Here is a 13,151-nt window from a genome sequence, read left to right as displayed (position 1 = left end):
TAAATTCCGCCAGGTTTCTTTACAGAGTCTTAATCTGAATACATTCTTCGAGAAAGTTAATTCATTAGAAATTTCACTGACTTTATGGGTGCTAGGCAGGATAGGGAAGGGATGAGAATCATAACACATTACCTATATCTGGACCTTCCATGTCATCGTCTTCATCTTCTTGTATTTCCTCAATGTGCGTATTATGTTCCACATGAGATATTATTAAATCAACATCATGTAATACCAAAAATTCCACTGGAACTCCCTAGAAATACATTAATTTTTTAAAAATGAATATAGCAAAGTATTTTGGCATAAAAATGTTTTACTTGGACCAGGTGTGGTGGCTCACACCTGTAATCCCAGCACTTTGGGAGGTCAAGGTGGGTGGATCACCTGAGGTCAGGAGTTCGAGACCAGCCTGGCCAACATGGTGAAACCTCATCTCTACTAAAAATACAAAAATTAGCCGGGCGTGGTGGCACATGCCTGTAATCCCAGCTACTTGGGAGGCTGAAACAGGAAAATCGTCTGAACCCAGGAGGAGGTTCAGTGAGGCGAGATTGTGCCACTGCACTCCAGCCTGGGTGACAGGGTAAGACTCTGAAAAAAAAACAAGTTTTACTTGTTTGACACTAAAATAAAACTAAGCCTTTGAACTTCAATTCTAAAACTTAGCAAAACGTAAAAGGAAAGGTAACTCCAAAATTACTATGAAAAGAAAAGCATCCAAAGCACACCTTCTATAAAGACAATGGCTACACTGAAAAAGGTGGCAAAAAAGGTGCTGAAAGCTTCACTTGCTTCTTGTCACAACCACATTATATTGAAGTCTGTAAAACATTTCACATATAACAGCAAGTTCTACCTCTTTATAAAATGGAAATATATATAATTTTACTGCAAATAGAGCAAATCAAAATTGATTATTCCAACATTCCACGGAAATATTCAAAACAATATTCATCTAAATTAATTCCACTAATAAGTTCAATTTCCTGTTTAGCTATAAACAACATTAAATTACTATGTGCTCCCAGTTATTTTAAGAATACCAAATTCTACTGAGATCAATATTACTTAATATTAAAAATATTACTTAAGATTTATTTTACTATTGCCCAAGTGTTACGCTTTTTAAAATATGAAATTTTAAGCCAAGAGATTATTTTAGCAAAGTATTCTTGACTGTAACTCTATATTGGAATAAAGCTATGAGCTCTAAGTATGTTTGTTCTTTGCTATCACATATCTTCATTTTTTAACATTATATTCAAAACAAGCAATTTTGATTTCTACAGAAATATAATAAACTTAAAAAGTAGAGGAATCAAAATTAAACTTAATTTGTTCCAAAGATTCACAGAAATTTTTGTAGTAAGAGTAAGCCTTTTAATTAAAGTATAACATTAACACAGAAAAGAACAAAAATTTTAAGTATAGAGTTTGAGGGATTTTTACAAAGTGGACATATTTGTATCACCACCACACAGATTAAGATACAGAACATCATCAGCACACCCAGTGGCCATCTTCTTGCTCTTCCTGTCATTAACATCCCCCAAAAGTAATCACTATTCTGTCTTTCATCACTGCTATGGTTTGAATTCTGTTTTATCTTTATTTTTTTGAGACAGGGTCTCTCTCTCTGTCACCCAGGGTGGATGTGCAGTGGCACAATCACGGCTCACTGCAGTTTCAACCTCTGGGGCTCAAGTGATTCTCCCACCTCAGCCTCCTGAGTAACTGGGACTATAGGCATGCACGACCATACCCAGCCAATTTTTTGTAGAGATGGGGTCTCCCGATGTTGCCTAGGCTGGTATTGCACTCCTGGGCTCAAGTGATCCACCTGCCTCAGCCTCCCAAAGTGCTAGATTATAGGCATGAGCCACCATGCCCAGCCCAATATTATTTTAAACAAAACGCAGGATATCTAGCATAATCCTGATTTTGTTTTATTAAAAAAATACATATAAATATGTGAACATAGGATAAAAACCAGACTGACACATGATAAAAGCATCAAAATGTTAACAGCAATCTTCTTTGAATAGGAGCAATTTATAATTTACAGATTTTTCTATAATAAAATATATTACTTTAAGACCACATATATTAGCTTTCTTTAAATAAACAGATATTGTAGAACAATACATAAAACAACTAACCTTTTCTGCTCTTTTGAAGACCACATTAGCATGCTGAGGAATGTTCACTTCCAAAGAGTCCCTTTTTCAAAATGGAAATAAATGTTTTATGTTGCTAATGTGAAGACTAATAGTCACCCAGGACGTCAGTAGAAAACATAACTATATTCTTATACTAAAAATTATGAAAAAATATTACAATTTAGTGACTGAAAAATTTTACACATAAATATAGACCAGATTTTCTAGTCTCCATCTTAATCTCCATCTTCATTTATAACAAGGTTTTAAGTTCTAAGTTTTCATCAACCATAAATGAATGTACAGATTTTAGCACAGCAACTAGTTCTAACTATATTGGAATCCATTAAAGATTTGAGTTTACTTATAAGTGATTATAAATTTTAAAACATGGAAACTATTAGTGTTTTGCTAAGCATAATAAATATTTGATGTTTAAGATACCTTAACAAGAGCAGAACTCCTGCTTTTCCCAGAAGACGCCAAGCAACCCATTCTGCAGTTCTTCTATCAGCTTCATAAGTAGCCTGTTGGCTAACAATAAAAACCAGTGGCAAGCCTAGCTGGAGATGAACAGTTGAAACTTGTTGAGGATCTTCAGCAACTTCAGTCTTCATTTAAAAAAAAAAGAAAAAGAAAAAAAGTGATAATAATATTCCAACATTTGGATTCAAATTCTCCTAATTCTTATTAATAAAGTCACAACTAAAAAAAGTCTGTAAAATAATCCAACACTAACAGAAATGATCTCCTAATTTCCTGAATTTAATGCTCCCAATATACCTATATAGTTTTGTTTGTTTGTTTTTTGAGACAGAATCTTGCTCTCTCATCAGGCTGGAGTGCAATGGCACAATCACAGCGCATTGTAGCCTTAGCCTTCTGGGCTCAAACAATCCTCCCACTTCAGCCTCCCGAGTAGCTGGGACCACAGATGTACACCACCGTGCCTAGTTTTTTTTTTTTTTTTTTTTTTTTTTTTAATTTTTTGTAGAGACAAGGTCTCCCTATGTTGCCCAGGCTGGTCTTGAACTCCTGGGCTCAAGTGATCCTCCCGCCTTGGCCTTCCAAAGTGATGGGATTACAGGCATGAGCCATCATGTCTGGACCTCTATAAGTTTAGGCATTATAAAACTAATAGATTTCATAAGAAGTTAAACCAAAAATTATAATCATAAAGAATAAACATATTACAAACAAAAACAATCAATAAAACTGTGGGACTAATTGATAAATATTTCAAGGGAAACAGAACAGATAACTAAGGAATAAACTTTTTCATATAAGAATTTAACATATAATGACATATTACAAAACAATGAGGAATATCTGAGTTAAAGCAGCAAATTAAATACACACATCTAATTTCACTCCCTTCAGAACTCCCAGGAAAACTACAGCAGTGGGATTTTTAAAAGAGATAAACACACATATGTCAAGAATGGAAGAGAAGAAATGGTAGCACAATTTTAGACGTCAGAATAATAACTGACTTAGGAGATCCTACAAGGCAAAACCCTAAGTCATCAGAGGGAAAACTGCATTTTAACTACAGGATCCTAAAATTGCTCAGGAACTGTCGGTGTCAGGCATATCTGGACCTGGGAAGGAAATATTGGAAGGGAAGTGGCAGGAAGGCTCTAAAATAAGGAGGAATGTGTCAAAGCTTTTGAGAGGTAGTTAGATCCCTAGATTCCCCTCCCCAACTCTATGAGCTTAAACAACTGTCACTTCCCCACACCAGCAGAAATCTAGGAACAGCTGACAGTGTGGACACCATGCTGAAATCAGGGAGATTAAGTAACCAAATGTTGAGACGTTCGCCTCACCCCAGCTCTCTTTCCACTCAGTTCCCAGAATGCCAGCAGCCAGGCCTTTGTCCTCAATTGGAATTTGTATCCTTTTTGGGGGACTGAGTAACCCCCAAAAGCCTAAAGATACTGACATTGGGATTCGCCAAAAAGCAGGCCAGGCCCAATTACTCTATGGAGCTCTAGGCTCGGCCTTGCTCACCATTTCAGTCTGCTTACTGCCTAAGAGACGTGGACTTCTGCCACTGCTACCTGCACCTTCTCCACCTTCCACCACAGATGTCTCCCAGACAAGACTCAACCACACTCCTTGAATTCTCACACAGAGAATGTGTGAGAATCTGGAACAGTGTTGCCTGCCTCTGCCCCTCCTCCACTCTCCTCTCTTGCTGCCACCCAGCACAGCTGGCTTCAGGGTCCATCTTAGCACTGCTTGGCATTCCCAGGACATTTGAACTAGGCAGGGAGATGGGGTGTCATGTGGCCAGGTGGCCAGAAGGCACTGGGAAATCCCATGGGATGGTCTGTGAAGATCAGACACGTATCAGTCATGGGGCAGAAATGTCAAATACAGCTTACAATGGTGCCACCTTCTCACCATTCCACCTTCCCAACCCTCGTCGGCCCAGTCAGCCAAAGAGGGTCAGTACTATTTTGGCCACATCTCTCAAGTCTCCCCCAACCCCAACTGCCTTGAAGTCTCTGCTCTTTGTCAGAGACTTGCAAAGACTGATGTTTTTGTTCTGTTTTCTCATCATTCCATTGTGATAGTAAGAAACTAAGAAGATTAATGAAAAGGTCAGGCACAATGGCCCATGCCTGTAATCCCAGCACGCTGGGAGGCCAAGACGGAAGACCACTTGAGCTCAGGAGTTCAAGACCAGCCTGGGCTACAAAGTGTGACGCTGTCTCTATTTTTTTTTAAAGAAAAAATTAAATAAAAATTTAAAAAGAAGATTAATGAAGAAATAAGATGTGAACACATCACTGTTACATATGTATACATACATATTTAAAAGTCACCAAATCCCACCAATGTTAGAATTTCCAATCAGCTTTTAGTTTCAAATTCTAAATTGTGAATAGACATCCAAGGATTAACAAACACCTGAGGAAAGCCTCCAACATGAAAGACAGAAACTAGAACACATAGAAAAATAAATAACATAGAGAAAATACAGACTATATGGGAAGAAGAAAGGTTCAGAAACCACCATAGACAACCTCAAGGAGATGGGAAGAAACTGGATCCATAAAGAAATGAAAAATAAAGTTAAATAAATCTCCCAGAAAGCACAACAGAAATAGATGGAAGACAGAGAAAAAAAAGGTAATAAAATTGAAGGACTAGTTCAAGAGGTCTAATATTTAAATAATGCAAGTCACAGAAAAAGAGAAGGGAGAAAATAGAAGAAATCATCACTAAAATAAACACAAAATTTTCCCACAACTGAAGGACACGAGTTGTCAGATTGAAAGAGCCCACTGAATAACCAATAGAGTGGATAAAAGCAGATACAAAGGAAGTTCTCCCAAACTTTCTAGTAACTGAACCTTTTTTTTTTTTAGATAGAGTCTCGTTCTCTCACCCAGGCTGGAGTGCAGTGACAGGGTCTCAGCTCACTGTAACCTCTGTCTCCCAGGCTCAAGCAATCCTCCCATCTCAGCCTCCACCAAGTAGCTGGGACTACAGGCATGTATCACCACGCCCAGCTAATTTTTATATATTTTGTAGAGATGGGGTTTTGCCCGGGCTGGTCTCGAACTCCTGGACTCAGTCAATCCACCCACCTTGGCCTCTCAAAGTGATTCCTATCACCAGGGCATAGGAATCTTGGGAGCTATCTTAGAAGTCTGTCTACCATAGGTAAGTATAGATATGTAGATAGATAGATATATCTATAGATATATATATATAGAGAGAGAGAGAGAGAGTACTCAATAACTTGAGTTATTAAGTACTCTTAAGTTATTTTGTCTACCATAAGTAGTCCTGTTCCCTGAACTTTGTCTAGCATAGGTAGACAAAATGCTAAGATGGCCCCCAAGATTCCTACCCCCTAGTGAACAAATCTTGTATAATCCCCTCCCCTGAGTGTCAGTAGGACCAGTGGGTAGCCATTCCTTTGGTTAGGTGACATTACATAGGAATCTGTTGTAGCACACTCAAGTAAGATTCTCCCACTGGCTTTGAAGGAGCAAGCTGCAATGTTGTGAGAGGGCCATGTGGCAAGGGCTTGAGATTAGCCTGTAGGAAATGAGAACAACCCCTGTCCAAGAGCCAGCAAGAAAACAGGAACCTGGGTCTTACAACCACAAGCAACCAATTTCTGCCAAAAACCTAGATGAGGGGAACACCCTGAAGGAGTAAAAATGACTGTTTGTTTTTCCTTGTGTATTCGGAGAACTATTAGTAATTCAGTGTTATAAAGCAAAAAGGAGGAAGAGTCAGCAAGGCTAGAAATCTGGCAAGGGGCCAGATCATTGAAAGCCACAAATATCCTGCCAAGAAAATGGGGTTTTATTGTGTAAGTAAAGTGAAGCCATTTACGAATTGCATGAAGTCATGATCACATTTTAAAATATCACTCTGTCAGCTTTCAAATGAGATTTCAGATGTAAAATTACATGCAGGAAGATGTAGGAATTAAGAATGTTTTCCCAGATGTCTGCCATCAATGAATGGAAAGTAAGATAACCAAAATAATAGAGAAAGAACCAGTGGTGGTAAAGGACAATACCTTAATGTCACATGTGTTAGTGCTTAAGGAGGGATACATCCAATTAACAGTTAGATATATGGGTGGGAGCTCCAAATAAATATGTGACCTGAAAATTCAGATTTGAGAATCCATGTAGTTAATACCACAGAAACAAATGAGATCACTTGAGGGGTGTGCTTTGAGCAACTATCACTGTGTAGCAAAGTACCCTAAAACCTGGTACCTTAAAATGTCAAGAATCATTTCTTTTGCTCAAATATGTGTAAGCTCATCTCTGCTTCATGTGGCATCAGTAGGCTATTTCAACTGGAGGGAAGATTCTACTTTACAGATGGCTCATACACATGGCTAACAAGCTGTTGCTGACTATCAGGAGCTCAGCCAGGGCTGTGGTCTAAGGGCCTTGATTCTCCTCTTCGTGGGCTTCTCCTCAGGCTGCTTAGTCTAACAATAAGATGGGGGTTTTCAAGAATGAGCAAATAAAGAGAGCAAGGCAGAAGCACATGACATTTTGTGAAATATAGCCATTAATGATATATGAAGTCATATATCATCACCTTAGCCTCATTCTGTTGGTCAAGGCAGTTACAAAAGCCCAACCAGGTTCAGGTAGAGGAGTCACAGACTCCACCATTCCACAGGCACAGGGATAGGGTGACATGATAAGGGGAGCTTATGGGATGGGAGGTACTGTTGGACTTCATGAGTCTTGGAGAAAGGAGGGAACCTATTCTGCATGTGGGAGGGATTACTGCAGCCGTAGTCCGCCCCCTGGCTACAACAACTCATATCCCTTCCATGTATAAAATACACACCTCTCTCCAAGCCTCCTAAAGCCTCATCCCATCAAGCTTTGATTGAGATCTGTGCAAAATGTAATACATCATCTACATTTAGTTCCAGGTACAGGTAAGTCCTTTGCATACAGCTCCTGGAAAACTATTCCTCTCAATCTGAAGACCTGTGAACTAAAGAGACAGATCAGCTGGGCACGGTGGCTCACGCCTGTAATCCCAGCATTTTGGGAGGCCAAGGTGGGCAGATTACGAGGTCAGGAGATCAAGACCATCCTGGCTAACATGGTGAAACCCCGTCTCTACTGAAAATACAAAAAAATTAGCTGGGCGTGGTAGCAGGCACCTGTAGTCCCAGCTACTCAGGAGGCTGAGGCAGGAGAATGGCGTGAATGAAGCCAGGAGGCAGAGCCTGCAGTGAGCCAAGATTGCGCTGCTGCACTCCAGCCTAGGTGACAGAGAGAAACTCTGTCTCCAAAAAAAAAAAAAGAGACAGATCATTTTCCTCAATACATACACAACAGACAATGATGGGACAGGCATAGTATAACCACTATATACACTCCTAGTTGAAGCAGGGAAAAATGGAGGCACACGATAGTCACTGGTCTATAACAACTCTGAGGTTTGTTCAGGCATATGTTGCCAGTTCCTTGACTAGGGCTCAGTCCTGTTCCCTGAACTTGAGACTCTTGGTTACAAAGTCTGGGCCTTGGTCTGCCCTCCAACTCGTCATTTTTTTAAAACAAAACAAAACAAAAAACAAAAAAAGGAGCCTGTGATTGCAGCTGAGTAGATTTCTTAGCCTTTTCCTGCCCCTAAAAATTTGGAGGTATAAAGTACATATATCATTTTGTGCTATTTCTGTGTCTTACCATACAAGTTGGTATAATTCTTTTAAAATCTTGTGAGTTTCCTAATTATGAATTTTTTTTTTTGAGACAGAGTCTCACTCTGTTGCCCGGCTGCAGTACAGTGGCACGATTACAGCTCACTACAGCCTTGACTTCCCCAGGTTCAGGGGATCCTTCCACCACCTCAGCCTCCCAAGTAGCTGGGAATACAGGTGCACATCATCATACCCAGCTAATTTTTTATGTTTTTGTAGAGATGGGGTCTTCCTATTTTGCTCAGGCTGGTCTCAAACTCCTGGCCTCAAGTGATCCACTCACCTCAGCCTCCCAAAGTGCTGGGATTATAGGCGGGAGCCACTGCACCCGGCCTAACTATGAAGTTATAATCCATTCCATTTGACAAAAAACAAAATCACAAACATCCTTGATAGGCAGAGAAAGTCACAGGGTAGAAGTATAAAAATTATAACTAAATAAAATATGTAATATAAATAGAAATTAGTGTTAGATATAAAAGTGACAGAAACACTCCTGCATTGGGGTGCAACTACCAATATTTTTCTACAATTCATGTATTACTATCAAATAACTAAAATTACTTAAAAATTAACTTTCAAAAATGATATAATAAACAGGATTATAGAAGACTATTATGAACAATTATATGCCAATAAATTTGATAACTTACAAGAAATAAATTCTTAGAAACATATAACCTACCAAGACTGAATCATTAAGAAACAGAAAATCTGAACAGATCTAGAACTAGTAAGAAAATTAAATCAGTAATCAAAAACCTCCCAAAAAAGAAAAGTCCAGGACCAGATGCCTTCACTGGAAAATCCAACTAAACATTTAAAGAATTAATGCCAATCCTTCTTAACTTCTTCCAAAAATTTGAAGAGGTGAGAATATTTCCAAACTCATTTTATGAGGCCAGCATTACCCTAATACTAAAGTCAAAGATACTTCTAGAAAAGGAAACTACAGAGCAGTATGAGCAATATCCCTAATGAACATTAAGGCAAAAATCCTCATCAAAAACTACCAAACTGGGCCAGGAGCGGTGGCTCATGCCTGTAATCCCAGCACTTTGGGAAGCTGAGGCTGGTGGATTGCCTGAGCTCAGGAGTTCAAGACCAGCTGGGCAACACGGTGAAACCCCATCTCTACTAAAATACAAATAGTTAGCCAGGGCATGGCAGCGTGTGCCTGTAATCCCAGCTACTCAGGAGGCTAAGACAGGAGAATAACTTGAACCCGGGAGGCAGAGGTTGCAGTGAGCCGAGATTGCACCACTGCACTCCAGCCTACGTGACAGAGCAAGACTCTGTCTCAAAATAAGAAAAAAAAAAGAAAACCTACCAAACTGAAGTCAGCAGCACATTAAAAGGATCACTCATCATGAGCAAGTGGGATTTATGCTTGCGATGCCAGGATGGTTTGACATAGAGAAACTAATTAATGTAATACTGTATACCAAATTGACAGAACAAAGGACAAAAATCACATGGTCATTTCAATTGATGCAGGAAAAGCATTTGAAAATATTCAACACCATTTCATGATAAAAACTCTCAAAAAACTAGGAATAGAAAGAAATTACTTCAAGATATTAAAGACCATAAATGAAAAGCCCAGCCAATATCATATTCAACGGTAAAAAAAACTGAGAACTTTCCCTCTAAGACCATGAACAAGTCAAGGATACCCACTCTTGACACTTTTATTCAATGTAGAACTAAAAGTCCTAGCCACAGCAACTAGGTAAGAAAAACAAATAAATGCGTCAAAATTGGAAAAGAAGAAGTAAAATTATCTCTGTTCACAGGTAATAGGATCTTATATGTGGGAAACCCTAAAGATCACACACACACACACACACACACACACACACACTCTCACGCACACGCCAGAAAACCATGAGAACCATTTTGCAGGATAGAAAATCAGCACACAAAAATCAGTTGCATTTCTATACACTAATAATGAACAATCCAAAAAGAAAATTAAGAAAATAATCCCATTTACAATAGCATTGAAAAAGAATAAAATACTTTGGAATAAATTTTCAAAAGGAGGCAAAATACCTTTATACTGAAAACTACAAAACATTGCTGAAAGAAAATTTAAAAGACATAAATAAATGGAAAGACATTGTGTGTTCATAGATTAGAAGACTTAATAATATTATTAAAATGTCTATACTACCCAAAGCAATCTACAGATTCAATGCAATCCCTATTAAACTCCCAACAGTACTTTTTGCAGAAATAGAAAAAAAAATCCTAACAGTCATATGGAATCTCAAGGGATTTCAAATAGCCCAGACAATCTTGAGACGGAAGTACAATGCTAGAGGCCTCACACTTTCTGATTTCAAAATATATTACAAAGCTACAGTAATCAAAATAGCCTAGTACTGGCATAAAAACAGACACATAGACCAATGGAACAAAACAGAGAGCCCAGAAATAAACCTCGTATATATGGTCAAATGATCTTTGACAAGGATGTCAAAATCACTCAGTAAAGAAAGGACAGTCTCTCTTCAATAGACGGGGTTGGGAAAACTGGGTATCCACATGCAAAAGAATGAAAATGGACCTTTATCTTACACCATATACAAAAATTAACTCATAATGGATTAAATACTTAATTAAGACCTGAAAGTAAAACTCCTAAAAGAAAACATAGGGGGAAAAGTTTTATGACATTGAAATAGGCAACGATTTCTTGGATATGACAACAAAAGCACAAACCACAAAAGCAAAAATAGACAAACTAAAACTTCTAACAGAGTAAAAAGACAACTGAAAGAATGAGAGAAAAGGTCTGCAAACCATATATGAGATAAAGAGTTAATATACAGAACACTTAGAGAACTCCCGCAATTCAACAACAAAACAAATAACTCAATTTTTTAAATGGGCGAAAGACTTGAATAGGCATTTTTCCAAAGAAGATATACAAATGGCCAAGCATATGAAATAATGCTCAACATCACTAATCATCAGGAAAATAAAACTCGAAACTACAATGAGGTATCATCTCATACCCTTTAGAATGGCCACTATCAAAAAAAAAAAAAGAAAAGAAAGAAGAAAAGAATGACAAATGTTGGTGAAGATATGAAGAACTGAACCCCTGTGCACTGTTGGTGAGATTGTAAAACGGTACAGACACTATGAAAACAGTACAGTCATCCCTGGGTATCTATAAGGAATCAGTTTCTGTATGCCCCTTAAATACCAAAACCTACAAATGTTCAAGTCCTTTATATAAACTGTCATAGTATTTGCATGTAACCTACACACTCTATCCTGTATATCTTAAAATCATCTCTAGATTATTTATAACATCAAATACAATGTAAATGCTATGTAGTTGTTATACCATAATTTAATTTTGAATTATTTTATTGTTTTATTTTTATTTTGTATTGGGTTTTAATTATTTTTTTTATCTGCAGTTAGTTTAATCCAAGGATGCAGAATCCACAGATACAGAGGGCTGAGTATATGGAGGTTCTTCAAAAATTAAAAATGAAACTACCATTTGATGTAGCAATCCCACTTATGGGTATATTTCCAAAAGAATGAGAAACAAGATCTCAGAGAACACCCATGTCCACTGCAGCATTACTCACCGTAGCCAAGAGGTGGAAGCAACCTAAATGTCTATCAATGGATGAATGGATAAATAAAATGTGATATATACATCCAATGGAATATTATTCAGCCTTAAAAAAGAATAAAATCCTAACATACACTACAACATGGATGAACCGTGAGGACATTATTCTAAGTCAAATAAGCCAACTGCAAAAACAAATATGGCATAACTCAGTGTATATGTGGTATCTAAAGTAATCAAACTCATACAAATGGAAAGTAGACTGGTGGTGTCAAGGACTGGGGTCAGGTAGAGGGGAGATGTGAAGTTGTGTGTTCAATGAGTATAGAGTTTCAGTCATGCAATATTAAAAAGTTCCAGAGATCTGCTGTACAACAACGTACATCAGCTAATACTGTATTACACACTTTAACACTGTTATGAGGGTAATCTTATATGGTTTTTACAACAATGAAAAAAAGGCTCTAAAACAACCATGTTAGGAAACACTATGCTGTACAATATTGCACACTGCCACACAAGTTTTCTAGAAATACGAGCTAAATGAATAAATCATAACAGCATCTTTCTAATTTCCTACATAAAAGAGTAGGTTTAATTTAATCCAAGTGTCTTGAATCTGTCTGAGACAGACAGCTAGATGAACAAACAAAAATAACGTAAAAATTTCAGAAATTATTAAAAATGTATACACTTACCGATCTTTTAACATTTTATCAGATATTTACACTTGAGAATTCTTCTTGGAATTCAGATAAAAGCTTTCTTCTATCTACAAATATAAGCTGAATCTATCATGGAGAAAATCATCAGCATTCTAAAATGTCCTTGGTATTTGCCAACAGGACAATAATTGAACCATTTTCCCATCTGTGCTCACTGTTGGGAACCTTAATAATACATCTAAAACAACTCCGTATCTGGCAGAATCTTACTTAACCTATTTAAGATTGAAATTCACTTAAAAATTCTATGCTCAAGATTTATTTTCAGTTTGACATGATCAAAATGACACACCTCCCATCATGAATATAAGACATAGTTGTGTTATATATCTACAATTAGGTGTCCAAGTACCCTGGTTTACCTAAAAGAAAAAAAAGCAATAAACACACACACAAAAGCAATCTGCATCTATTTTCATATGCTTAGAAGTGAACTAATAATACAT

The 13,151-nt window shown here is 37.5% G+C and overlaps 1 protein-coding gene across 1 annotated transcript in view; it reads right to left on the bottom strand.

Moving 5' to 3' along the window:
• Positions 1–13,151, bottom strand: part of TXNDC16 (thioredoxin domain containing 16) — a 126,824-nt gene that overhangs the window by 74,309 nt on the left and 39,364 nt on the right. Inside the window, 3 exon segments of the mRNA XM_050798081.1 lie at positions 133–256; positions 2,163–2,223; positions 2,607–2,773. Coding sequence (XP_050654038.1) covers positions 133–256; positions 2,163–2,223; positions 2,607–2,773 — 352 coding nt within the window.

Source organism: Macaca thibetana, chromosome 7 (assembly GCF_024542745.1).
Source record: "Macaca thibetana thibetana isolate TM-01 chromosome 7, ASM2454274v1, whole genome shotgun sequence".
Classification (NCBI taxonomy): Eukaryota; Metazoa; Chordata; class Mammalia; order Primates; family Cercopithecidae; genus Macaca; species Macaca thibetana.
The sequence above is the reverse complement of the archived record's forward strand: the minus strand, read 5'-3'. Positions and strand labels throughout refer to the sequence as shown.